General features: G+C 33.1%; 1 protein-coding gene across 2 annotated transcripts; it reads right to left on the reverse strand.

Moving 5' to 3' along the window:
• Positions 1 to 1,469: 1,469 nt before the first annotated feature.
• Positions 1,470 to 6,006, reverse strand: LOC149575018 (putative methyltransferase At1g29790). Of its 2 annotated transcripts, XM_089814876.1 has the most exons (3): positions 5,749 to 6,000; positions 4,091 to 4,957; positions 1,470 to 2,505 (listed from the first exon to the last, which is right to left on the reverse strand). In XM_089814876.1, the coding sequence occupies exons 2-3, from the start codon at positions 4,921 to 4,923 to the stop codon at positions 1,920 to 1,922; spliced, it is 1,419 nt and encodes a 472-aa protein (XP_089671002.1). In that variant the 5' UTR covers positions 4,924 to 4,957; positions 5,749 to 6,000; the 3' UTR covers positions 1,470 to 1,919. The 2 variants fall into 2 exon arrangements, with proteins under 2 accessions (XP_089671002.1, XP_089671001.1); XM_089814875.1 differs by having other exon boundaries at positions 4,091 to 6,006.
• Positions 6,007 to 27,258: the final 21,252 nt, after the last annotated feature.

The following is a 27,258-nucleotide window of genomic DNA, read 5'->3' on the forward strand; positions in this document are numbered from 1 at the left end:
ATTTCCACATCAAAATTTGGACCAAAAGTCCAAGGCCAAGGGTGTTAAGCACCCCGATCGAAGAAAAATAAGTCATGACAATTATTGGAATATTTGCATGCACCAAGTTTATAGAAGCAACCTCAAAACTTAAAAAAATTATCCATGAATTAGGCACAACCACCAAATTCAGTCCAACTTAAGTGTTATTTGTAAAGTGATACAATTTGCAACATCACATGAATATATGAACTTTAATTTAAACAATTTGTTTGACATAAATTGACTATTCACAAAACCAAACACAAATGAGTCAAGTCAAAGCTCCTAATCTTGAACCATTTATTGTAATTTGAAACATGATATTCCAAAGGGAAAATGATATCTCCATTTTTAATTTCTTTAGTTTTTTTTTGTAACCTATCTTAATGCATCATATCAAATATTTTAAAAATAAGTACATCCTAGAAGGTTTATAATAAAAAGTGCTTAGTAGCATGCATGGCCTAACAAGTAAATTTTAGAAAGGTTGTAATAAAAAACAATTACTTGACATGCAAGGTCTAAAATACAATAGTTCATAAAATTGACATAAACTAAGCATAAACAATAGTTGGAATGGAAGTAATAAATCATTACAACTACAATCAACCATTAGAAATATGCATAGATAACTCAACCATCTCTAATTCTCATCCTTTTCCTATACGAGGAAGGGAATAGGCACACCCCATTGTAAAAATGAAGCCATAACCATGCTCTCGGTGCCACCTACAACCAACTATTATACCACTCATAGATAACTCAGCTATCTCTAACTATCATCCTCTTCCTACACAAAAAAATGAACAAGAACACCTCATCGTAACAATGAAGTCATAACCATGCTTTTAATATCAACTACAACAAAAAAATAAACACACTGATCAATAACAATTATCCTCTTCTTACACAAGAGGATAAGGACATCCCATCATAACAATAAAGTCATAACCATGTTCGTAGTGCTACTATGTTTCAACCTAGGAACTATATATAGACCATTCTTGTTACATGTGAAATAGATGACAAAATTATAATATAAATATTGGTTGCATTAATAAAAAGATAATATCAAATGAGTACTATATAAATTACAAAGACCTCTACTGATAAAAATGTTAGAAAAACAGTAGCTTTGGTACAAGGGAATTCATGATGCGTATCAGGCAAATTAAAGATCTAAGGTTCAACATAAACAATTAGATTTCAATAATGGAACTAACATAGCCCAGGAGGAACGCTATGCTCCAATTTTTTGATGGATGCACTTGATTACGCTTCAGTGACCAATCACGAAGGCATTTTGTGTGTGTTTTTTTAAATCAACTTCCTGAATTGTCTGATCCATACTTGGAAATGATGAACTGAAGTTGTCTGTAACACGCAATCAAACTTTATGCGAAACAATCAATACTTGTTTATAGATCCTTCTGTCCTTGCAGCCATGCTAAGAATATTAGTTATTCACAATTCATAATAGTTATCAGTAATATTTCTGGTATCGAATGTGTAACATTTTTTTAATCAATGTGATCACACTCTGTGATCCATCATGAAGATATAATGGAATGAATCCAAATAATTTCATTTTGGGTATGTTAGTCAGCTGTTCAAGGTTCTTCCCCTGATATTTTTTTTCTTGTGCCGATTGTCCCTGTAAATTTAAATGTTCTGAACTATAACAAACTTTCCCTAAAAAGTGGCATATCTATCGCCCAAGGATTGGGTTCTACAGGATTATCTATATTAACTATGTAACACAATGTTTCTCAATTTCTTTGCCCATTACGTCCTTCCTCTCATCAATTATTTCTCAATTTGTTCAGTCTGTTCTGTTTGATCCTTTACCTGACAAATCGGATTTATTTAACTTGCAGAAACAGAGATTTTCTGCATGACTAAGTATTGAAAGTCTTCTCTAAGACAGCAGAAAAGAACACTTCACCTCCATTTTTGTCTAGTTTAGGCTCCACAATCCACAAAAGCTTAGAATACCCAAGCTTCTCAAACACTGCTACATACTCTTTCACATCTCTCTCCGAGCAAAAGAATCTATCAATCCAGAGAAGGCCTCCTGGCCTAAGCACTCTATCCCAATCAAAGACAACAAACTCTAGAAACTCCACATCAATCCACCCATCAAGAAACAATGTAGTGTGAATGATATCAAGTGTGTTATCAAAGAAGGGAAGCCTCTGGTTCACAGAGATGTATAGAGGAATGAGCCCTCTGAGAGCTATCATTTCATTGAAGGGTGCCCCTAAATTAAGGGTGGCTGTGGCAATTGTAACATTCCTGAGCCTCATTAGGGCAGCAAAGGTTCCTGTTCCAGGGCTGAAATCTAGGCCAATTTTGATCTCGCCGGGCGCCTTTAGCCTCAACACTTCCTCCACACTGAACTCTGCACTGTTGTTATTGTTGGCTATCCATCTCATGGACTCATGAGTTTTCAGGTTGAAGCACTCTGCACACTTGTGGAATCCTCTGTAACAAAGAATTAACTGTCAGACAGGAAAGCTTAATAAACCACTACATGGACTAAAAGGTTTCAACACAAAATTGAGCCTAACATATAGGCATTTTCCCTAAACCTGTTAGATATTGCAAAATATAAGAGTTCATGGCTTTTAAATACATAAAAATGTAGTTAAACTTTGAGGAGATCAAACTAATTTCTGAGAATGCAAAAATGAAAGCTATTCGACATGGGATAGCTTTTTACGTAGGTGAAGAAATTCAACTCTGTATTGATCCTATTTTAGAAAAATTGACTCAAAATTTTTGCAGTTAAATCTTAATGAAATATCATAATGACTAGGTTAAATGTACTATCTGAATGCACAAACCGTGAATCCAGAGTAAAATTTTTGGCACTGCATATTCCTTGTAGAGCGTGGACCCTCTATTCTTTATAATATTTAAAAATTCTCCTGCTTAATCTAGATTCCAAATGTACAAAGAGTCAGTCAAGTGTTGAATTTGTAATATTTGTCAGAATAGTATCTATCATTGCTATTGATTGTCATGTTTCTCAGAATAGTATCGAATCATCATTGCTATTGATTCTCAACATTGATTTTTAAAAGTGACATAATTCCTTTAAAAAACTTTGAATTGTGTGTTGATAGGCAGTGAGATTTTTCAGAGTACTAAAAGATTGAAATGGTCTGAAATAGTCTCAATTTTAACATATGGCTAGATAAAACAATCAGCAATTAGTAAGCAATTCTTCAGACTAAAATACGTGTGTGCTCATTTTCATGGACATTTCAAATCATACTCATAATTATGAGAAAGAAGAAAAATAATGGAATGAATTGCAGGAGGATTCTTATAAGGGAGTCAGAAGTAACATAAGAGTCCTCAGGCAATTCATTCCATCATTGTTCCTCTTCCTAGAAAGTTTAAGTAATTATTCTCCCCCCCTTATTAGGCTTCTCTTGAAATTTATGCCATCACTACTACTCTTCTGATGATGAATCTCTAGATGTACTTCAAAACGCCATGTAAATAAACATACAAAATTTCAACTCACATATTCCTGTTTTCAACTCATGAACTGTGGAAAATTGATCCCATTTGTGAGCAGTGTTTTTCAATTCTCCTGAGTGTGGCAAAAAACATTTCAGTAAAACAGACTGAAACATTCAAGCTAAGGATTTCATTAGCATGCATAGTTACACTGCTCTGGGGATGGGGGATGGCGGGATAGGGGACGGAGGGGCCTTAATTTGGGATGATGGGGATGACAGAGGGGCAGTGGCAGAGGACAGGTGGTTGTATATAGTGTACATATAGTACTTTTAATGCTATTTATGAAAAGATAGATTATAATTTAAGATATAAAGATGTAAAAGAATAAATACTTGAACATTGCATTGAAACATTCTCAGCAGAAGTGACATGGAACAAAAAGGGGGAAGTGTTACTATGTTAGCATATACCGGCCAGCCTTAAACACCACACACTAAGAAATTAAGCTGGAAAAGTAAGTCAAACTTTGACTATTTAACACTTTTGCACTAGAAATCAAGCCTTAGTCTCTGATGTTTAAGCCGTTCGGATATACCTGTTGGTATTATTTTTGGAAGTAAGGCAGGCAAATCCTTTGCATTTGTAGTGTGTCCATCGCAAGCTGCCATCGTCTGGAATAGACCAGAGGGCAGAGAGCACGGGCAGGGGAGGGCTGCCCCTGCTCCTGCCCCTTCCTTGGGGTTTAGCAGCCAAGCACCGGCGGCGAGGGGGAGGATCGCAGCCTTGCACCATTAGTTCCTGGGCTACTGGCCAATCATCTGGGCACTTACCAGACACATTGTAGAGCATATATTGCTCTGCTTTAAGGCTGCCCGAGATGCAGGCCAGGCCAACTGTGGGATAAGCCGCCATGGCTCCCATGAAGTTCTTTCTGCCATGCCTGTTCTGCTTAGGTTCTGTATATTTCTTGAGCTCGCTAGAATGGAACATTGACCTAGGAAGAGACCCGTTTTCTTCATCTTCCTCTCCATCTTCTTCTGGCTCGGAATTGGATTCTGACTCTGAGTTTGAATCCGATTTCACTTCTTTGATTTCGATCCCATCATTTTCCCGCCTCAAACTCGAAGTAGATTGTATGATCTCTAGCATCTTGTCTAAGTTCCACACGATCTCTACGAGCAAATTGCTGTGATTCAATCTCTCTGCTTTGAGCTGCAACCCACAATCTGAATCTGGTATATCCACATTCTTCTGCATTGAGCGGCCAAGCATGCCCTGCAGATGTTCAATCTTCCTCGCAAGGAGATTTATTTCATGGGGGTCATTACTAGTCCCACTGAATGCAACCCTTGAGGTTGATTCAGAACCGCTTTCATTGAAGAACACAATATTGTGTGACCAGTAGCGGAACAGCCCACTCAACGCCATTAAAGCTAGTGCCGCAGTGATTGCAACACGAAATCTGAGACCCCATTTCTGTCTGTTGTGAGGTCTATGCATTTCTTAATAAACAGCCAAAAATAAAAGAATTCACGGGCTTGTATTCACAGAGATCTTCTATAAAATTAATGAAGTGACCTAACATTTATATATTAATGCCCACCAGATTCAACTGTTTCAGTAGCTGCAAACGTTGTTAGCTTCATGATCTCAAACAAAGGATGCTATTGGAGTACATAATAAAAGTACAGAACAAATATCTAGGTTGCAGTTCAATATAAAATTTGTAAATTCATCTAAAAGCCTACCCAAGATGTAATCTCTATGCCCCCCGTTTAAAATGATATAGTTGCAGTTCAATAGTAAATTTGTAAATTTGTCTAAAACCCTACCCAAGACGTAATCTCAATGTTCCCTCTTTAAAGTATTCTTCAGAAACTCTTTCCAACACCCAGAAAAAATCTTTACACGGATGCGAAAGAAATTGTTCTTTTTCTTGTTTTATACTTGTGTATTTCATTTCATCTAAAAGCCTGCCCAAGATCTAATCTCAATGTTCCCTGATTAAAATATTCTTCCCAACACCCAAAAAATATATTTTCTTATCTCATCCTTGTGCATAAATGCACATCAGCTTGGCAACAGCCATTAATGCAATCCAGTGATTTTCCTTGTCTAATGGTGAAGTGCCGGTTTCTCTCATGGATTGCAGGGTTGGGAACTGTAAAATAATTTGGTGGTGGAAAAGTAATAGAAAGAGCAGAAGCATTCAAGTAATTTTTAAAAGGAGTTGCTTAGACAAGAAATCATCACCATTGACTTCAATGGCAGTATCTAATCAGAAGGATGCGGAATAGCAGAAGGAATGCCCATTAATCTTGTTGCGTTGAGCAGTTTCCTAGGCACATAATTTGCCGAGCTTCCTTTTTTAAATGCTTGTCCCCCACGATGGTGAGGGCGCCCAGCATTTACAACTGAAACAAAAAGCCTGGATCTTGTTAGGCCCTTCATAACAAGGACTTTGCTCTTAGATTTTGTCTCGGGCCAGTTCGCCTGTTTATTGTCTCTCTCTATATAGAAAGAGCCTTCGCTTTCATACTAGATTACAAGATACATATTCACTACTGTTCTTGCTATTTAGCTGGTTTTTCATAATTGTTTTTTCTTTTGTTGCACTGTAATTCTATCAATTAACTTATATTTGTCAGGATTATAAAATATTTTCATCTTATTTTGACAAAATTGCTGTTTTTAAATAGTTGAATATCTTAACAAGGTTTAGATCTTCATTATTTAGCTATATTTATCTTTGTGGCTTAGCTATATTTATCTTTGTGGCTTATTCTAGAATCGACATTGGAACCCTTTACCCCTTTGCCATTGTAGGGTAGGGCCAATGAGATCTATGTTTCCATATGTATCTCACTCTTCATAAACCCTTGGATGGCTTTGGTTAGCCCTTTTCCTATTAGTGTTCGTTATTTTGATAACCATGTCAATAATTATTAAGGTTCTCCTAACCATTATTGTTACTAAAACTCATATTTTGTAAACATCTTCACTTGGTCATTTTTTTTTTCATCTTCACTTTGACAACATCATGACACGTACTTTATTTCATAATAAAGGATGATCTATCTTTGTTGGGCATGTGATTCTACATTGTCTATTGTCACATTGCCAATAAATGCAAACCTATAATGTACATATGATATCAATCCATTGACGCTCATTATCAATAATATCATTCTCGCATCTCAATACAATTGTCTTGTCAATCTCTCTTGTGGAATTTATCTCGGTATTTCATTTGACCTTGGGGGTGTTGTAGAGTCACCTAAAACTCTAACATGATATTAGAACTTATAAGATGTGAATACTTCTTCTCAAGAAATGTGATCTTGTCTTAAATCAATCTGTGAGTGAAGAATATTGCAATAAAAAAGCTTAGCACGCTGACTCATATACTAGAATTTGGTTTAATTTTGTTTATTGATATCTTGCACTTTTTAAATATTTCATTGGTTGTGGCAAATTTTGGGGTCGAAGTACTTTCCACTGTAATATTTTTTGTTAGATTGCACAATCCCTACTTTCAAATCATAGAAAGCATTTCCCAATCAGGTTTTGAGGTACCCATCACCTATTTGACACAATTACACACCATCATCAGTACTTAGCTTGGGGGTAGGTTGGTTCATTATACTACAGGCTAGAATTTGATTACCGTGCATGTGGGACAATAGTCATTAATGGCAGACAAAACATTCAATAGTACTTGTCATCGACTTTAGGCAATAACTCTAGCATTCTTTGGTGCCCCAAGCAATCACAATCAACTCAAGCAATCTTATTTATTATCTTCTGCAGATGGTAGTATAAAATCCACATAATAATTTAAGTGCGGTGCATGAGGGACTAAAGTCTCAATACATTGATCTTGATCAGACTACCCAAATCACAGTGTTTTATCTACAAAAAATCATTATCTACACAAATTTGTTACAACCACATGGGATTTTTCTACCATTCCCACCACGTCAATTAGGGCCACCAACTATTTCTTTAACATTTATTTTTTATTTCCTTTGGAATCACTATACATCCACAAGTGTCAACCTTGGGCTTCTTTGCTTTCTTCAACTACTTCACTGGACCCACAACACCCATCTCTGGCTTTAGCTTCACAACTATTTTATTTGGAGTATGTTTTATCTTTCATATCCTCTCTGTCTCCAACGTTTCCTTCTCCTATTTGGCATCTTGCATGTACAACAATGTTTAAACCAACCCTTTGTAGCTTCCTTAATATGCAATTCTTTTGATTTTGACAAACTCCACACAATAAATCATTGATACTCCTAACTAGCACCTTCCACCATCCGCCACTGGCCCTTTTGTGTTTACAACCCCGCCCTTGGTTCAACATTACCCATGATGGAAACTATATCACCAACCCATTCTTGGGTTCACACACATCCTCATTGCTTTCATAGCCTCTTTCTAACTACCAAGTTATAAAGCCTATGCCAATAACAGGGACAAAATGTCTAGGTTGCATCTAATTGGTAGAAGATCAGTCTTCAAAAAAATACATGTAATAGCTTTGTAATTCAAACCCATAACTTGTCATCATCAAATTGAAACATACCTCTCAATATCCTAATCATTATCTCTCCTCTAAAAATTAGCAATTGGTTGGGAGAATTCAAGGAGAAGATGGAATCCATCTTCAGATTGTCATTTTCCTTCTCACCAACTTCAAATATTACTTTCAATAGGACAATCCCAAAAATCTTCCCTTTTAACAAAAAACCTTTCCAGATAGTTCTGGAAAGGGCTAGATCTCCTCCACATGTATTAATTCACTTGGGGCATCACCCCACTGATGTGAGAAGCACTCATGATCAAAGATCACACACATTTTTGTGTAACACCCCCGCAAGGGATCCAAAAGAATTAACCTAAAGTTTTACTAAGTTTGCCAACAATTTTTTTTTTTTGAAACAAGAAAGATAAATTATACACATCAAACACATAGTAGCAGAAGCAATAACATACAATCAACTGTAAGCATACATAATAGGTTCCATTCCTTAAGGATCCCAAGATGTTGAGTCACATTTAAATTTAATTAATTCTAAGTCTAACAACTACCACATCCACGTGAAAGAATAATTAGAAAATCTAATGTCCGTAATATACATTTGTTTCGAATGCCTTTTGGCAAATTAATTCAGAATGCTCAATCATCCATTGTACATGTCATAAGGTATGAAAGGCTAAAAGAATATACATATGTAAAAATATTAACACATCATCATCCTCAAATCCATGATACAGAGTACAATAAGATAAATGAAACCATCCACCATACATGATACATCCATCCATCATAAAAGATATAAACATCCAACATCAAATACAACTATCCATCATAAAACACATCTATCTAAGTGCACGGTTCCTCCCAACCATCAATAGCATCATAAGACCATCGTAGGCCCTAGCCATCCCTTGCGCATAATATTCCAAGCCACTGAACAGATCATCAGTACTATAATAATAGGAACATCACTACTAAAACATACTACAACATATACATAAGGAAATCTAACATATTAATCATTGAAATAAGGAAATGCATTAGTAAATAACGTCACCTAAACATGATAAATCACATCCCAAGAAGCTCCAGCCACGATGACTATGGACGGATCTCAATGGTAAGAGTTAAAAAACACTACCACCCGACTGCGTGGAACCTAAACGACCCACTCCCATCACCCTGAGGAGATAGTCTCAAGTCCCAAATAGGATATCAGATCACATAACACAAATACACTCTAAGTCCAGGAAATCCTAGAAGTATACTAACTCAAAGTTTCCAACATAGATCAACATCTAGACCCAGAGGCACACAAAGACACATAAGAATCTACTATGTAAGTGGGCAAGTGTCATCACACGAATCATGTAGGAGTTACCTTGGTAGTTAGCTTAGGACTCCAGGGTCCCTAGTGATCCCTATGTGGCCACTAGTATCCTCTCGTACTGGCGAGGCATACTATGGAATGCAAGGTTGTAACCAAGCGTTCTCTCTACTCCCATCCTAGTCCGTACTAGCACTCGAGGCATGCATGAGAACATACAATTAATTTTATTAGGTTCATTTTACTCTCATTTAGTGTAAATGTTATCACTTATTAAAATAACTTACAATGAGTTCCCCTAGCAACCACTTAGGGCCCTGTCCCCCATTGCAAGCCACTTCCCAACACTACATATAGATAACCTACCCTAAGCTCATGAAATCACAAATCAAAGAATTATAGTAAAACCACCTCAGTCCTGTACAAGTGACTAGAAATCATCATAAATATATCATAATAATCACATCAATTCTCTACAAGCAACTGAAAAGCATCAAATGATAAATCACAATATCCATTGGTTCTCAAGGAGCAACCGGAAAGTATCCCAAAGTAAATCACAATATTCATTGGTTCTCAACGAGCAACCAGAAAGCATTCCAAAATAATGTTGATCGAAGACTCCAAAAAGGTCAAGTCAAAATATGTCACAACATGATATCATCAAGAACATAGCAAACACTTCAGTTCTGTCAAAGCGATTGGAGAGCAAATGAAATATAACTGATCGATGACTCAAAATGGTTAAGTCAGGTATCTCATAAACATACACCTCAATTTTAGACAAGAAGACTGGAAAGCAATAACAATCAATAATCCACACACATCATAGAGCATGCCATCACATTACCATGGTTGGGTTTAAAAAAGATTGAGATCAAAACATCATAACACAGTCATAGAACCCCCGAGCCTCTGGTAACAACGTAAACTAGTCAATTCTAAATCAACCCCTCAACACCCCCAAAGCATAGACAATACAAACAAAAAAATACAGTTCCATAGTTTGGGATTGATTTGAAAATACACAATAGAGTTAAAAGTAAAGTTTCAGTTTGCATTTCCATGAACGTTTTAAGTGTATAAGATCTCAGTTTACTCCACCCAATAACCCACTCGTTTAATCAACTCAAATATTTGTAAGTTACCCTCATTATTAAAGTCAACATCCTAAAAATAGTCTATGAATAATCATTTATTTATTTAAGTTATTAAATTAGCAATTATTAACTTTAATAGAATAATTACAGTTTTAGTAAAACCAATATTATTGATGATTAACAATAATAAATAATTTTACAACTTCGTTAAATACTTTTGTTATTAGTAATTCTTAATTAAATCAAATTTAATTAAGCTAACTAATAATTTATTTAACTATATTTCACTCATTAATAATTCATTTAATTATTAAACATTAATAAAATTTAATAATAAAATTTGATTAAATAATAATATAAATTTATTAATAATTAGTATTATAAATTTAATATAATTTAAAATTTAATAAACCGAATGCGATTTAAATTTATTATAATTTAAAAACATATTAAAAAAATGATTTAAAAAAAAATGCTTATACTCTTAAAGATCGTCGGCCTCCCCATAAAGGGGTTGCCGAGCAACGTACCCTGCTGATGCAGGGTCTGCACCAGTAGCGGTACACTATACCACTGTCATCGCAACTTGCGTCAGCAGTGTATAGTGTTCCACAGGTAAGTGGGGGGTAGTAAAACCCCCTCCCATTATTATTATTATTATTTTATAATATTTAAATTTAATGATGTCAGCCTACAAATCATGTGTTATATTTTTTTGAAAGCAAGCCCCTCCTTTTCAATTAGTTCCAATAATAATAATACATATATTATTATTATTATTATTTTTAAATAAATATTTATAATTATAGTCTAATAGAGAAAATATTAACCATGCAAATTTTTCCAACCTAGAATTTTCTTTTCCCAAATCCACAATTTTCCTAATTATATGATAGAAAGATTCGATTAACCATTTGAATTTCTAAATTAAATTTTCTTTTGTTTCGACCCTTCCCAGATAAAATACAATTTTCTTTAACCTATGAATGAGGTTTTCAAATTAATTTGTTTACTTTCAGTCATATTATACAGATGAGACACAATATACCTTTCATAGATTCAGACAATAGAATAAACGAATCATATAATGAATTCCAGAGAATTCGATCTCAACAATCACGAAGAAGACATGATTATATAAATAACACAATTGTAACTAGGTGCATAAAACTCAAGAACCTGGCTGAATCTAATGCTAAAATTGCGATGCCCAGAAGATTTGTGAGAGAATTCGCTTCTATCCAAGAACTTCTCTTTAATAATTTTCCCAAAATTTTGCTTCCAAATTTTGCATCCAAATTTGTCTCCCTCGAAAATGAACCCTCAAGTGGTGATAAGGAGTTCTCTCATCAAATCGAGGCACTAATTGTGCATTCACTCAAGAGGACTCCTTGCTCACAAGACTCAAACTCTAAATTAACTTTTATTTATCTTTTCTTTTATATTTTCATGCACGTTAAAATGAATTATTAAATAACTTTATTTAATTTTCACTTGACTTTGCTTTCAATTACTTTATTAACTTTTAAATCTCATGCACACTTTATTAAAATATCTTTATTAAGTTCACATGTTTTATCTTTTTAATTAATTTCTTATATTTTCAACTCATGCACACATCATGCGATCTAGAATCTTTTTAATAATTTATTATGTTTTTTCACTTTTAATTTATTTTCGAATGTTTAATTTGATAAAATATTTATTAACTTAAATAACAATAATATTTAGCATTTATTTAAAAATAAACTCTAAATATATTATTATTAAATTAAATTAATGTTCTAAATTTAAACTTATAACTTTTATCTCCAAATTAAGTTCATTTTATTTAATTAATTTCTAATTAATTAAATATAATTAAATATTAAAATGTCATAATAATTTTCTATTAAATTAAATCATTAATTAAATCTTTTAATTAGACTTAATTAATAGAAAATTCACCAAAGACTCATAAAACAACATACAAAAACCCATCAAAGAAAAACACATACAAAATCAAACTAAAAGGTTATAATAACGAATTAATCTCATTTGATGCATTCAAAGGGTAACCAACTCAGATACTTGTCCTAATTATCAATTAGGACAAATGGCTTAAGGGTTTAGGATTTAGACTTGAGAATTTATCTCCCCTCTCTTACCATTGAGATAATGTGATAGGGTACGCTCATCTTGACAATTCAAGGAAGTCGATACCCGATACCTACAACCTGTATAAAATCCACACATGTACAAACACAGTATATACTAAGCTAAACAGGTAATGGCAGGAAGTGGTGCATCGTGTAGATTCCAACTAGCAAGTGATTGTGACTCCCTTTCTTAACCACATCAAAAATGCCATACATAAAGCAAACAAACGCGCACACCATACACATGCAGTATGGGGTAAGCATCCATAGAAAATATGTAATAATCCATCTAACTAACCATCATCAATAATTGAAAACACTATAATAATCATTATGCATAATTGAAATATAGAGTACCAAATAATCTCATCATATAATCAACTGAATTTGGAACAATAACTAATAAACTCTAAACAATGCTACTAATCATCAACATAAAATTGGCCTAAAGAGTTCAACAATAAAAGTGAAAATGCAAACTAGGGGCAAGCACTACATTTTTGTATCCCACTTTAAAGTGCCAATGAAATATAAACTTTCTCTTTCCCTTTAAGTGCCTCAAAATTTATGTTTAAGACATCCTCATTTCCCAAAAAATCCCAAAAATTATCTACATTACTCTAAAGTGATACCCATAAAATCATTGGTAAACTCTTCCTTATGTTGATCCAATAAGAACATCCAACTTTGGATCATTTTCCACCACCTCATTCACTTCCCTTGGCACATGTGTGAATTTGAATTCCTCAAAATCCTTTAGTAAAATTTTAGTTCTATGTATGTGTTTATTGAACCTAATTATTGTAGTGTCTACCCTAGTTTGCATTTTGTTATTATTGTTGAACTCTTTTAGGCCCATTTTATGCTTAATGATTAGTAGCATTGTTTTGAGATTATCAGATATTGTTCCATATTTAGTTAATTTATGATGAGATTACTTGGTACTCTATACTTTATGTATGCATGATGATTATTACAGTGTTTTCAATTATTGATGATGATTAGTTAGATGGATTATCATATGTGTTTTCTTATGAATACTTACCCAATACTACATGTGTATGGTGTGTGTGTGTGTATGTTTTCTTTATGTATGACATTTTTGATGTGGTTAAGGAAGGGAGTCGTAGTCACCTACTAATCGAGATCTACACGATGCACCACTTTCTGCCATTGTCTATTTAGCTTAGAATATTGTGTTTGTACATGCATGAATTTTATGTGTACCGGGTATTGACTTCCTTGAATTGTTAGGATGAGCGTACCCTATCGCATTATCTCAATGGTAAGAGAGGGGAGATAAATTCTTAAGTCCAAATCCTAAACCTTTAAGCCACTTGTCTTAGAAAATTAGGACAAGTATTCGAGTTGTTTACCTTTCGAATGCATCAAATGATGTTAATTTATGATTATAACCTTTTAGTTTGATCTTGTATGTGTTTTCCTATAATGGGTTTTCATATTTTGTTTTATGAGTCCTTGGTGATTTTTCTATTAATTAAGTCAAATTAAATTATTAAATCAATAATTTAATTTAATGAAAAATTACTATGGTATTTTAATATTTAATTATATTTAATTAATTGAAAAATTAATTAAATAAAAAGAATTAAATTTGAAGATATATGTTATAAGAATAATTTTAAAACATGATAATATTTATTTAGTTTAATAATAATATATTTAGAGTTCATTTTTAAATAAATGCTAAATACTATTATTATTTAAGTTAATAAATATTTTATCATTTAACATTTGAAAATAAAATAAGAAGTGAAAAAGATATTAATTTATTAAAAGTTTCAAAATTGCATAATGCGTGCATGAGATTAAAATTTAATAAATTAATTGAAAAGAGAAGTCAAGTGAAAATTAAATAAAGTTATTTTATAATTTAATAAACGTGAATGGAAAAGATAAAGAAAAGATAATAAGAGTTAAAGTCTGGTGAGCAAGGAGTCCTCTCGGGTGAACGCACAATTTGTGCCCTGATTTTAGGAGAGAACTCCTTATCACCAATTGAGGGTTCATTTTTGAAGGACTGCAAATTTTGGAGGAGCAAAGGATTTCAGAAGAGAGAAGGTTTTGAGGGGAGAAATTTCTCTCACAATCTTCTTGGGCGTAGTGATTAGCATCAGAGTTCAAGTAGATGCTTGTGATTATTCACATAATTTATTACACTTTTCTTTCCTTTCCTATCTTTTTCATGACTGTGGATTGTAAATCCTAATTTCTCTGTGACGAACTCGTGAATATGTCAATATTGTAAATTACTGAATGCATGTCAATATCTTCTGTATATGTGGAGGTTTAAAATATAGTAAAACAAACTTCGTTTTCTAGATTTGGAGTCTTAATTTTATTTGGGAAGGGTTTGAAATAAATAAAAATTTGAATGGTTGACTGTATTTTTCCTATCTGACTGTATTTGCAACGTTTATATATATATATATATATAATGTGGAGGGGTATTGCTTTAGATGCGAATGTTATTAATTTTAAATAAAAATAAATAAATAAATAAATAAAATTTTGATTGGGGGGAGGCGGGCTCTAGCACCACCTCCCAAGCCCCTGCGACTTTAAATGTCGTAACTGCTGCTCATGGCAGTGCTACGACAATAGTAGTAATTACTGCTACAATTGCAACACGGCTACGGCAGTAATCGTGTTTTATATGGCCGACAGACCTTAAATCGCAAAAGTTAAAAAGTTATTTTTATTTTTAATTTAATTTGAATTAAGTTTTAATTTTTATTTATGATTAATTTTAATATTATTTTAATAAAATTTATTAAATGTTATAAGTTGAATATATAATTAAAATGGGCGGGGGCCCTAGCTCTGTTGGCTAAATCTTCCCTGTTGCAAGGGGTTGGTCACGGGTTCTAGTCTCCCCTGTCCTCGTGGTACCGGTGGGCGTGTCACGCTAGTGCTACCGGTCACGTTAAAAAGTTTACCAGGCACACTGCAGTTTATAGGGGGGCTGTGTTGCACCGATTCCTGCAATATATATATATATATATATATATAATTAAAATATAATTATTATATATATAATAAATTAATAAATTAAATTAGATTTAATTTAATTTATTTATTTTAAAATGGAAGTTATTTAATAGAAAAAAGGAGATTTATTTAATTATTAATAATCTTGATTTTTAATAAAATTGTAAATTATTTTTATTTTAAAAATAAATAATTATTATTTAATAGTTTAAATAAATAATTACCCTAAATTATTTTTTGAATAATTGACTTAAAATCGAATGGGGTAATTGTACATTTAATTTAAATATAAGAACGGGTTAATTTGTAAGGGTAAGTTGTAAATTTCACCTACTCAAAAACTTTACTAAAACGAAAATTGAAATCTTATTGTTAACTCAACCACATGCTTTAAAATCAAACCAAAACTTTGATACCTACACTCTATTTTATATGTGTTCTGTGTTTTGGGTTTGGGTTGACTAGAGTGTTGACCAATTTTAAGATGTTTACTAGAGGCTTGGGAGTTCTATGATTGTGATTTTATGCTGAATTGATTTCGATCTTTTATACTCAACCATGGTAATGTGTCTGGTATGCTATATGATGTGTGTTGATCTATTGATTGTTATTGCTTTCTAGTGTTCTTGTGTGGAGTTGAGGTGAATGTTATGACCTACCTAACTTAAATATTTTGGAGTCTTCGATCAATTGTAATTGGATTGCTTTCCAGTTGCTTTTATAGGACTGAGGTGTTTGGTATGATTTTTTCTTGGTGATGTCATGCAATGACATATTTAATCATTTCGAGTCTTTGATCAATATTTTTGGGATGCTTTCTAGTTACTCATAAAGAACTGATGTGTTATTGTGATTTATCTTTTGATGCTTTCCAGTCACTTATATAAGATTGAGGTGATTTTATATGATTATTTGATTTGTGATTTTATGAGCCTAGGGTAGGTTATTTATATGTAATGTCAGGAAGTGGCTTACAATGGAGGCTGGGACCCTAAGTGACTTCCAAGGTAACCCATTGTAAGTTGTTTAATAAGTGCAAAAACTGCATTAAATGGGAATAAAATGAACCTACTAAGAGTCATTGTATGTTCTCACCCATGCCTCGAGTGCTAGTATAGACTAGGATGGGAGTAGAGAGAACGATTGGTTACGACCATGCATCGTTAGTATGCCTTGTCAGTATGAGAGGATACTAGTGCTGCATAGGGATCACTAGGGGGTCAGAGTTCTGAGAGACCGCCAGGGTAACTCTAGTGTGATTCATGCGATGAAACTTGCCCACTTACATAGTAGGTTTCCTACATGTCTTTGTGTGCCTCTGGGTTTAGATGTCAATTTATCTCAGTACCTTTGAGTTAGATTACTTTTGGGATTTCTTGGACTTAGAGAGTACTTTTGATATTTGGATTGATATCTTGTTTGAGACTTGAGACTATCTCCTTAGCGCCATGGGAGTGGGCCATTTAGGTTCCACGTAGTCGGTGGTAGTGCTTTTTACTCTTACCATTGAGATTCATCTGTTGCTACCGTGGCTTGAGTTTCCTTGTCTATATTTCCTTTCATTCTATCTTTGTATCATTATGATGGATGGTTATATCTTACGATAGATGTTTATATCTTTTATGATGGATGGTTATAGGTCTCATTTATTGTATTGTACTTAGTATCATGGACCCAAGGAGGATGATGTAATTCTATTTGTATAAATGTATATTCTTTTAGCCTTTCATACCCTGTGACATGTACAATGGATTATTGAGCATTCCAAATTTTATTGCCAAGTGGCATTCAGAACAAATGTATATTATTTAAATGGACTTTGGACTTTTAATTATTCTTCCATATGGATGTGGTATTTGTTAGACTTAGTATTTATTAAATTTAAATGTGATTCAACATCTTGGGATCCTTAAGGAATGTAACTTGTTATGTATGCTTATAGATGATTGTATGTTATTGCTTCCGCTACATTATGATTGATGTGTATGTTATTATTTCTTGTTAAAACAAAATGTTTGGCAAACTTAGTAAAACTTTAGGTTAATTCTTTTGGATCCCTTGGTGGGGCATTACAATTATCCTTTGATGATATCACTGATAATGATGTGTGAATCGCCTTCTAGGTGCATCTTCCTTACCCCAATCTTCTTAGCCATTTGGATTACCTAAATTAGAGCAAGTATCCTTGCTTCACTGTTTGTACCATATAATAATTTATTTGCACCAATCATTAATTTATATCCATTCTCATCTCTAGTCACATAGCTTATACTTGATCTTCCTAGATTTCCTTGAGACACACCATCATTTTTTTTGTCCAATCTTTATTTGGAGGTTTCAATACTTCATTTTTCATATTTGACTATAAAGATTTGTTGGAAATATAGCTAGATAGATGTATGAGTGTTTTCATTTACGACAACATATATTTTTGATATTTCATGATGTTATCAAAGTTAGAAAGTTGTCTAAGTGTTAGACAGTTTGTAGCAGTACAAAGATAGATTCGATATGTACGGGTGCCAGACTTAGAGTTAACTCATGTGCAGTTGAGAATAGACAGTTGACAATATCATGATGATGTATGTTAGTGCGCAGACCTATATGAACTGTATGAAACAAGTTACAGTCAAAAAACCAGTTCATGTATTTAACAGAATCGAACAAAGCATATTAGAGAATTAGATTGTACAACTTAAGGAATTATTTTGGTTACAAAATAATTACTAAGTCATGATGGGCCAACATCCTAGATGTTTATCCAAAGTCATTTTTTATATTTGGTTGAGCGTGTGAATGCATTAAGGCTGATTGAGCAGATATTTATTAGTTTGCAAGATATAAGTAAAGATCATATCTTGTGCAGATAAAGTGTGATGTAGATGTTATGTGAACGATTCAAAAGAAAGCTTAAATGATATGCGAGCCTTATGTGATGCGAAGTCTAATGTATGATTAGAGAAAGTGTGAGATACAACAATAAAACAATATTGTATGTATACCTATTCTTGTGAAGAACTTAACTGTATATTTCATGTTAGTTAGTGGGCTCTTCTTGCATACATTGTATTTGATCCACCAACTCCTAACAGGGTTGAGGCTTTTAACAAGGCCTAGTCATCTAACAAGGAATCGAGACACTATATGTATTTCATAGACTCCTAATAGGGTCAATATCATTAACAAGATTCTTTTGTTTAGTGAATCATCTTGTGGGTACCATACCCACAGGGGTTTTTCCTTTTCTATGGTTTCCCTAGTTAACAAATAATGGTGTTATGAGTTCTCTTTGTGTATGGTTATATTTATTGTTCAACATTGTTGATTTACTTTCATATGCAAGTTATAAAGTAATTAACAATATTCAGTTGTGGGAAAAGGTTTGTAGAATACTGATTCACCCCCCCACCCCACACACCTCTCAGTATTATCTATTTCTAACAATTGGTATCATAGCCTAGTTACTCAGAAGAGGCTTAACAACTTGAGTAAGATCCCTATACATATGAAACAATTAAAGAGAAATCTTGAAGAAACTCTTGAGTAGATTGACCTTCTTATAGAAGAAAGAGATAACTTGAAAGATAGGTATGGAGATGGCGAAAGTTTACATTGAAAAATGAAAGAAAAGATTGATGATCTAAAATTTGGCAAGGAATCAAATGTGCAGACTAGCGACAATGATGAAGTAGGAGTTCTCAAGAAAGAAAATGAGATTTTAAAACATGAGTTGAAAATTTTTGAACTTAAGTTATGTCTTAAGAAAGATGACAGTAAGAGTGAACTAGATCTAAAAACTAGGAATGCATACCTTAGATCCCACTTGACTCAAGTAGCATCTGAATTAAATTCTATTAAGATAGAACATGTTGAGTTAGAAAAGTACAACACTATTGTGAAAGGAGAGTTGATGCAAACCAAGCAACAGTTAGAGAGGCTTTATTCTAGTATTGAGAAAATGATGAGAAGATATTTAATTAGAGACCCTCCTATTGCAAGATAGTTCTTGGATATCTTATTGATAAATCAACCAAGAAAATTGAAGTTAGAAAGGAACTAGATCTAGATGTAGAAACCCCCAAACTTAAAGAAATTGATCAAATTAAGGTAAAATCATCTAAAAGAGTGGAACCAATTGATTTGTTTGAGAACTTTGATGAACCCAAGATAACAAAGCAAGTTGATGAACCCAAGCAAGTTGAATCATCCAAGGAAGTTAGACATGAATTCAGAAGTAGATGTTTCATATGTAATGAGGGTGGTCATATGAAGAGAGATTGCATAAGTAATTCTTTTAAACCTATTACTAGTTTCTATTGTTATAATTGTCATGGTTGTGGACATAAAGCAGTAGATTGTAAGAAACCTAAATTTGATGAAAATAATGGGAATAGTAGAATGTTTAGGAATACTAACCTTGCAAGTAATGAAAGAGGAAGATCCCAGAGTAGATCCAATGATGGTGAAAGATCTAATGGTGAAAGGAAAAAAATTGCATATTACAAGTGTAACAATCTTGGACATATTACAAGGAATTGCAAAGCACCTGAAAGATAGAATGGAACCAATTAGAGAAGGAATGCACCTATATGTTAGTTATGAAATAACTTTGGACACATAATAAGATTTTGTAGAATGGATAGAAGGAACTTCAATAGGAATCCTAATCATAGAAGGAACAATAACATAAATGATAGAAGGAATGGTAATGCCATAAATAATAGTTAGAAGGAAGCAATTAGAGAACATGTTGATGAATTCAAAGAAACATTTGTGAAAGCAAACAATCTAGAGGGTTCTTATACAGTTTTGGAAGAACAATATTTTGATGTACCTGATGAGAAATTGAAGTTAGAAATTGTTTGTGACTCATCTTATCTGAATTAAGCATTCCTGGATGAGGCAAAGCATTAGTCAATTAGAACTGATGAAAGATTGTGAATTAGAAGTTGCACAACCAATAGAAGGTGGATGACATAGAGAGAAAGCTATGGTCAAGTGCACAAGTATTTGTGTGATCACAGTAAGTCATATGGAAGAAAACAAGTTTACTAGTAATTAGTGACAAATTTTTGAAGAAGAAGCAAATGTGCATTTAATGTAGAGTTGAATTTAAAATGATTTAAGGATTACGAGCAAGATTGGGAGTACTATTTGATCATGCAAAGAGTTTGGAGAAATTAGTGAGCGATTTGACAATGAATTCAAGTGCGAAGAAAGGTGTTTGAAGTGTGAAGTTGTAGAATCCATAAACATGAAATTAAAGGTATTTCATGAAGCTTTTATTGGAATTTCTAGTATAATCTATAAGCAAAATGGCAGGTGAGTCAGTATGTGATGTAAGTGATAGACCCAGATACAAGTTCAAGAAACACCCATTTGTTTCTCTCATAGATGATTTGTTAGGAACATTTTCTCAATCTCACAAAATGTACTTCACATAGAGGACATTAGAAGCTACACTCACTGTAAATTGAGAAAATTAGAAATGAGGACATCCATAATGATTTAGGAGTTATGTGTAATGGTGACTTAACCCTAAAGTTTGAATACACATACCTAAATGAGTTGAATCTGATTACATATATGTTCTACATGGGATTCAACAATCATGAATAGACCACAATTATCTTAAGTAGAGTCCATGAAGAGATGTTTTGGGTAGGTGATGTATCAGTCACAATCGACAATGATCTAATTCATAAGGTCATAGGTCTGAGCAATGAAGGATGTAATCTAGTGAATGAAAAGAATATGAGAAAGTTTGTTGAAACAAACCTTAAAACTAAATTTGATGGCAGGAACATTAGAGTTGATTTGATTCAAGGCATTAGAATCAAAATACTAAGCAAGGTTGTAGGTTATAAGTTAAACCATGGTTCTAGAGTTAACATAGTTCCAATGAGATTTTTGCATGTAGCATATGTTATGACAGTAGAAAGAAAGAAAGCAAATATGTGTGAGATTGTCAGAGCAGAGTTGTTGGACAATATTGCAAAGCTAAAGAAGTCAAAGAATACAGTCTTCAGATTTAAATATCTATTAATACACCTATTTTTATATGCAACCAAGCAATTCCCTAGTATGAAAAATTGGGACAACAATGAATATTCAATGAAGATGGTTACACTATGTTACAAGGCAAGATTAGAAAATGTTAGAGATAGTGACATTGATAGAATGATGAAGAGCTTCCAATTTAAGATGAAGCTGAGATATAGAATCCCCCCTTCTATGGTGGAGAAATATAAGGTGAGATATGTTTCATGGTAGAAACTGATACTGCATGTATGGAGGCAGTTGAACCTAGGGTGAAGTTTATTGAACCCATGGAATATGAAATGAGGGAAGAACTCATTGAAGGCTACGTGTAGACCATTTTTTAGTTAGAGAAGGACACTAAATGTCCTAGATGGGTACTTATGAGGAAAAGATGAGGGAAGTTCATTTTGAACTTCACAATAAAGAGATTAAGAAGAATGTGGAGAAGAAAATCAAATCCATTCTTTAGGAATCCAGTATGACAAGAGAGGAATTCAATAAGATCAAGTGTATAGCTTTAGAGATGAAATCTAGTGAGTAGACTAAAATATTTTTAGCTACATCTATTGCAATTGGAATTCCAACTATGGATGTGATAGTAGTAGGGTCTACTTCACAAAATTCCTACTGCACCTTATGCAATAGTTGCATAGGTCTAATTAGGTAGAGTACAATATCCACAACCAAAGAGGAAGTCTGAAGATGAAGTATCCATTACATAGAGAAAATTAGAAAGATTGGTAAAGGTTAAACAATAACCTACACCACCTTCAAAGAAAAGGGTCAAGCAGACCACTAGTGGACAAGGAAAGAGGAGAAAGACACTTCAAATTATTGATTCTAAGGAATCAATTGATGAAACTGAAGAGAAGCTAGTTGAACAAGCAATTGGATAAGGAAGGACACCAACCAATAAGAAATCTTGGAAACCAAAGGTAGAAAATCTAGATATGCAGACAATAAACAATGACATTTTTGTTTAGTTGAATAAATGTTATAGCTTGTATAATAATATGGATAGGAGACACCTAGAAAATGCCATAGTGAGAAATATGATCTTGAGAAATAAGAGATTTGATAGAATTCAAAACAAGATTTTAGAAGATATCTACAACAGGTTACTAAACAAGAAGAAAAGAGTAGTAGAGAAAGATACAAAGTTGAGAGAAAACATGACTAATAAATTGTGTGAAGTTAGCAGAAAGGAAGATATGGATAGAATCTGGAAAGGTATTGAACCTTTGCTGAGGAACAAAAGAAGAGCCATTCTTCTAATGGGAGGCAATTATAAAGGGGTTAGGAAGGAAATAAGAAGCCATAGTAAAATATATGAATTCTATGCCCGAGGTCACCAAGGAGAGTGCACATATGAAATCACCAAGTCCAGTGTATGTGGAGGCCAATACTCCTACTGATGGTGAAGAAGAAGTTGAAGAGAAACATCAAGCACTATCACCTACTCATATAGTTATTGGTACTAAATCCATGCAAGTGGATAGTACGCACATAACTATAGATGCCAAGGAAAATCCTTTTGCAAAATATGGGACCAACATTGTTGGAAATATTACTGCCTACTTGATCTTTGATGAAGAAGATGATGAAAAAGAAAAGAAGGAAGAAGATGAAAGAAGAAAAGAACAAGAAGCAAAGATAATTGAAAATGAGAAGAGGATAGAAGAGGAGAAAAGAAAAGAAGAGGAAGAAAAGAAGAGTACAAAACTAAAAAAAGTTGCATTAATTCTTGCAGTAACTCCAACAACCACAATGATAGAATTTGATGATGATGACAATCAAAAGAGACTCATGGTCTCCTTGAGAAAATTACTTAAAAAGAAAAAATCCGTGAAGTCTTTGGAAAGATCATTGATAGAAGTCTTGGAGAGAATGCAAAAGATAATCCTCACAATTGTCACAAATCTAGACTTGCAAAAAAAGGAAAAATAGTTGGTGAAATCTTTTGATGAAGAATTCATAGCCTTGTCAGAAATCACTTTAGTTCATGCACAAATGAAGCATGATTCATCACTATTTGATACAGTATGCACAAATGTCAAGAATGATCTAAAAACATTAGATGTGTACATTAAAGAATTGAGGAAGAGAATAGATGAAGGAAATAAGTTGTATGGATAGTACACAATGTAATACAATTACCTATTAGATTTTGATAATCAGATCAAAGGCCAAATGAGTGAGCTTCAAACACTCACTACCAAATTGCAACAACTAGAGGAAAGCATTGAAAAATTTGGAGCATAAATGGAGAAGATTCAAAATTCTATCAGAACCATTGAGTCTAATAGGGAGAAGGTATTAAGGAGATTCTCTATCTTTAAAGAATTCTTATCACCTAAAGTTGTCATTTTGCAAAGGAAATTGGAGGAATTTCTTGTAGCTAAGGCATCCTATGATAAATTTTCCTATATTGACTTGAGTGCAATAGAAGTGGTAGCATATTTACTTTGCACACTCATTAGTATATCTGACATAGTCAAAGAAAACTAGAAGAAGGAATTTGACAAGTTGAAACATGACTTTGTAGATTGTATAACCAGAATGACTAGTTGATCAGCAGAAGGAAACACAATTTTGTGTATACATAATTTTGACACCTTTGTCATTAATGTCAAAGAGGGAGAAGTACATAAAGAAAATTTTACATGTACATGTTTTTGTATAGGGAGAAGTATGTAAAATTGTATATGTATATGTAAGGGGGAGCTTAGTTATGCATCATTGTAAAGGAGTGATAGAGAATGCAATGATCCATCAAGACATGAATAAAATCTTTATGTCTTGAAGGCATTTCATTTGTATTGACTTTTTTTTTGTATGACATTAGTTTTGGGACTTAGTCAATTTTCCCAAAGATGCTAAAGGGGGAGATTGTTGGCAATATGGATAGATAGATGTATGAGTACTTTCATTTATGACAACATATGTTTTTGACATTTCATGATGTTATCAAAGTTAGAAAATTGTCTAAGTGTTAGATAGTTTGCAACGATACAAAGACAAATTTAGTATGTATGGATGCTAGACTTAGAGATAACTCATGTCCAGTGATGACATATGTTAGTACACAGACTTGTATAGATGGTACAATGCAAGTTACAGGCAAAATACCAGTTTAGGTATTTAAAAAAATAAAACAAAGCATATTAGAGAATTGGTTTGTACAACTTAAGGAATTATTTTGGTGACAAAATAAATATTAATTTATGATGAGCCAACATCCTGGATGTTTACCCAAAGTCATTTTTTATATTTGGTCAAGTGTGTGAAAGCATTAAGGCCGACTATGTAGAGATTTATTAGTTTACAAGATGTAAGTAAAGATCATACCTTGCACATACAAAGTGTGATGTAGATGTTATGAAAATGATTGAGAAGAAAGCTTAAATGATATGAGAGACCTATGTGATGCGAAATTTGATGTATGATAAGAGAAAGTGTGAGATATAATAGTAAGACAATATTGTATGTATACCTATTCTTGTGAAGAACTTAATTGTATATTGCATGTTAGGGCAATGGGCTCTTCTTGCATACATTGTATTTGATCCACCAACTCCTAATAGGGTTGAAGAAACTCTTAATAGGTTTGAGGCTTTTAACAGGGCCTAGTCCTCTAACAAGGACTCGAGACACTATATGTATTTCACAGACTCCTAATAGGGTCAATATCCTTAACTAGATTCTTTTGTTTAGTGATTCATCTTATGGGGACCATCCCAACTAAGGTTTTCCCTTGGTTAGGGTTTCCCTAGTTAACAAATAATGGTGTCATGAGTTCTCTTTGTGTATGGTTATATTTACTATTCAACATTGTTGGTCTACTTTCATATGCAAGTTGTAAAGTAATTAACAATATTCAATTATCAGCAAAAGTTTATAGAATATTGATTCACCCCCCTCTTAGTATTATCTATTTCTAATAGGATTAACCCTAAAAGGTCCATTAATGTGTTAGAACTTAATCAAATACCAATTAAACTAGATTTCAGCATCATTTTGATTGAAAGGCACCTTGCTCATATTGACCTGAGCAATAACATCACTAACTACTTCTAAATAAGCTATTTCTAGTCTCATCAAGAATCTTGAGATGTCTTCCTCCTTACCCAAAAACATATTCTATTCTACTCTTTCTAGATTTCCCATAAGGTAGTAGATGACATTACCTATCAAATGGTTGAAAATGTAGATTTTTCCTTTGGTATGCACCAAGATGTGGGTCATTCCCAAATTGTAAGAGGAAGTGGTCCATACCATCCCAAATGTTACAAAATGAAACTCCAAACTACCTATGCAAAATTTCATTGAAGGAATGGATGATCTAGTGTCTACTTCTCCTTATTGTACAAGGAGCATTTGAAAGGGCCACTAAATCCAATTCCCTTGAGTTCACCTCTCATCAATATTCTACCCTAACTTACCAACCAAGTAAAGGCACCAAATTTTGGTAAGTAATGATAGTTCTAGAAAATTATCAGTTGAACAACCTTCAAAATAAGTTTTGAGAAGAAAAGGTGGGAAATAGATCGGAACATTTAAATGTGAAGGCTGTGATGTAAGGTATGAAAAAATTCAAATTTGAAGAGGAGAAATTATTGATGTGGGATATGCATGATACCCCTTCTACAAAGGATCTCTTTTGGAAATAAACATTAAGAGAGAGAGAGATGGCTTAAGGATGGAAATAGAAATACCAAATTCTTCCACTCCTTGATCAAAGCTAAAAGAAGCACTAATAAAATTAGTGTGATTAAGGATTTGAATTAATATCTTCTTTTTGATCAAGATAGAATTATTGCTAAAGTAGTATGGTATTTTTATTTTTTTCTCAATTTATCAAATTAGTGATAATTTGGTTGAGATCTTAGATGATTTTATCTTTAGGATGGTGATCCAATAAAATTAGTTTGATTAAGGATATAAATGGAAATCTACTTTTGTATTGGGATAGCATTAATGTTGAAGCAATACAATATTTCTCTTCTTTGTACATTACATACCAAATTAATGATAAACTGATTGAGAATTTGGATTATTTTATCCCTAGGGTAACCATTGTTGAGAAGAACTAGGCATTGATGAAACTATTCACACTTGAGGCTTGGTTAGGTTGGATTTATTTACCAAGGGTGGTGACAAATCTCTTACGTTGGATGGGATCCCAACTTTTCTTTAAAGAAAGCATGGGGTGTTTGTTAGCATGAGTTGTGGGAGGTTTTTGAGCAGTCTATTTCTAACAAATACATGTTCCATGACATTAATAATTTCTTTATTTCTCTTATTCCTATGGAGGTTTTAGACACCTTTTAGGATTTGCACCCAATTTATCTATGCAATATTGTACATAAGATGATTTCAAAAGTTATGTCTAATAAGCTCAAGCCACTATTAAAACATATAATATCTAATGAATATATTTGCTTTAATACTTGGTAGATCAATTGTGGAAGGAATAATCATAGTACAAGAGGTTATTTATTTAGTAAGGTAGGCCTAGACTGATAGGTTGTAGATTAAAATGGCATACGCAAAGCCTATAGTTGTTAAGTGATCATTTCTAACTTAGATTCTATGATG

The sequence above is a fragment of the Cupressus sempervirens genome, chromosome 2 (assembly GCF_028749045.1).
Source record: "Cupressus sempervirens isolate cs-2001-9-10 chromosome 2, ASM2874904v1, whole genome shotgun sequence".
NCBI classification, from domain to species: Eukaryota; Viridiplantae; Streptophyta; class Pinopsida; order Cupressales; family Cupressaceae; genus Cupressus; species Cupressus sempervirens.

Coding starts and splice junctions, on each gene's coding strand:
- LOC149575018 (XM_089814875.1), bottom strand. CDS start 4,995: ATGCATAGACCTCACAACAGACAGAAATGGGGTCTCAGATTTCGTGTT. Junction 2,506..4,090: donor TCCAAAAATAATACCAACAG/GTATATCCGAAC, acceptor TCTTTGTTACAG/AGGATTCCACAAGTGTGCAG.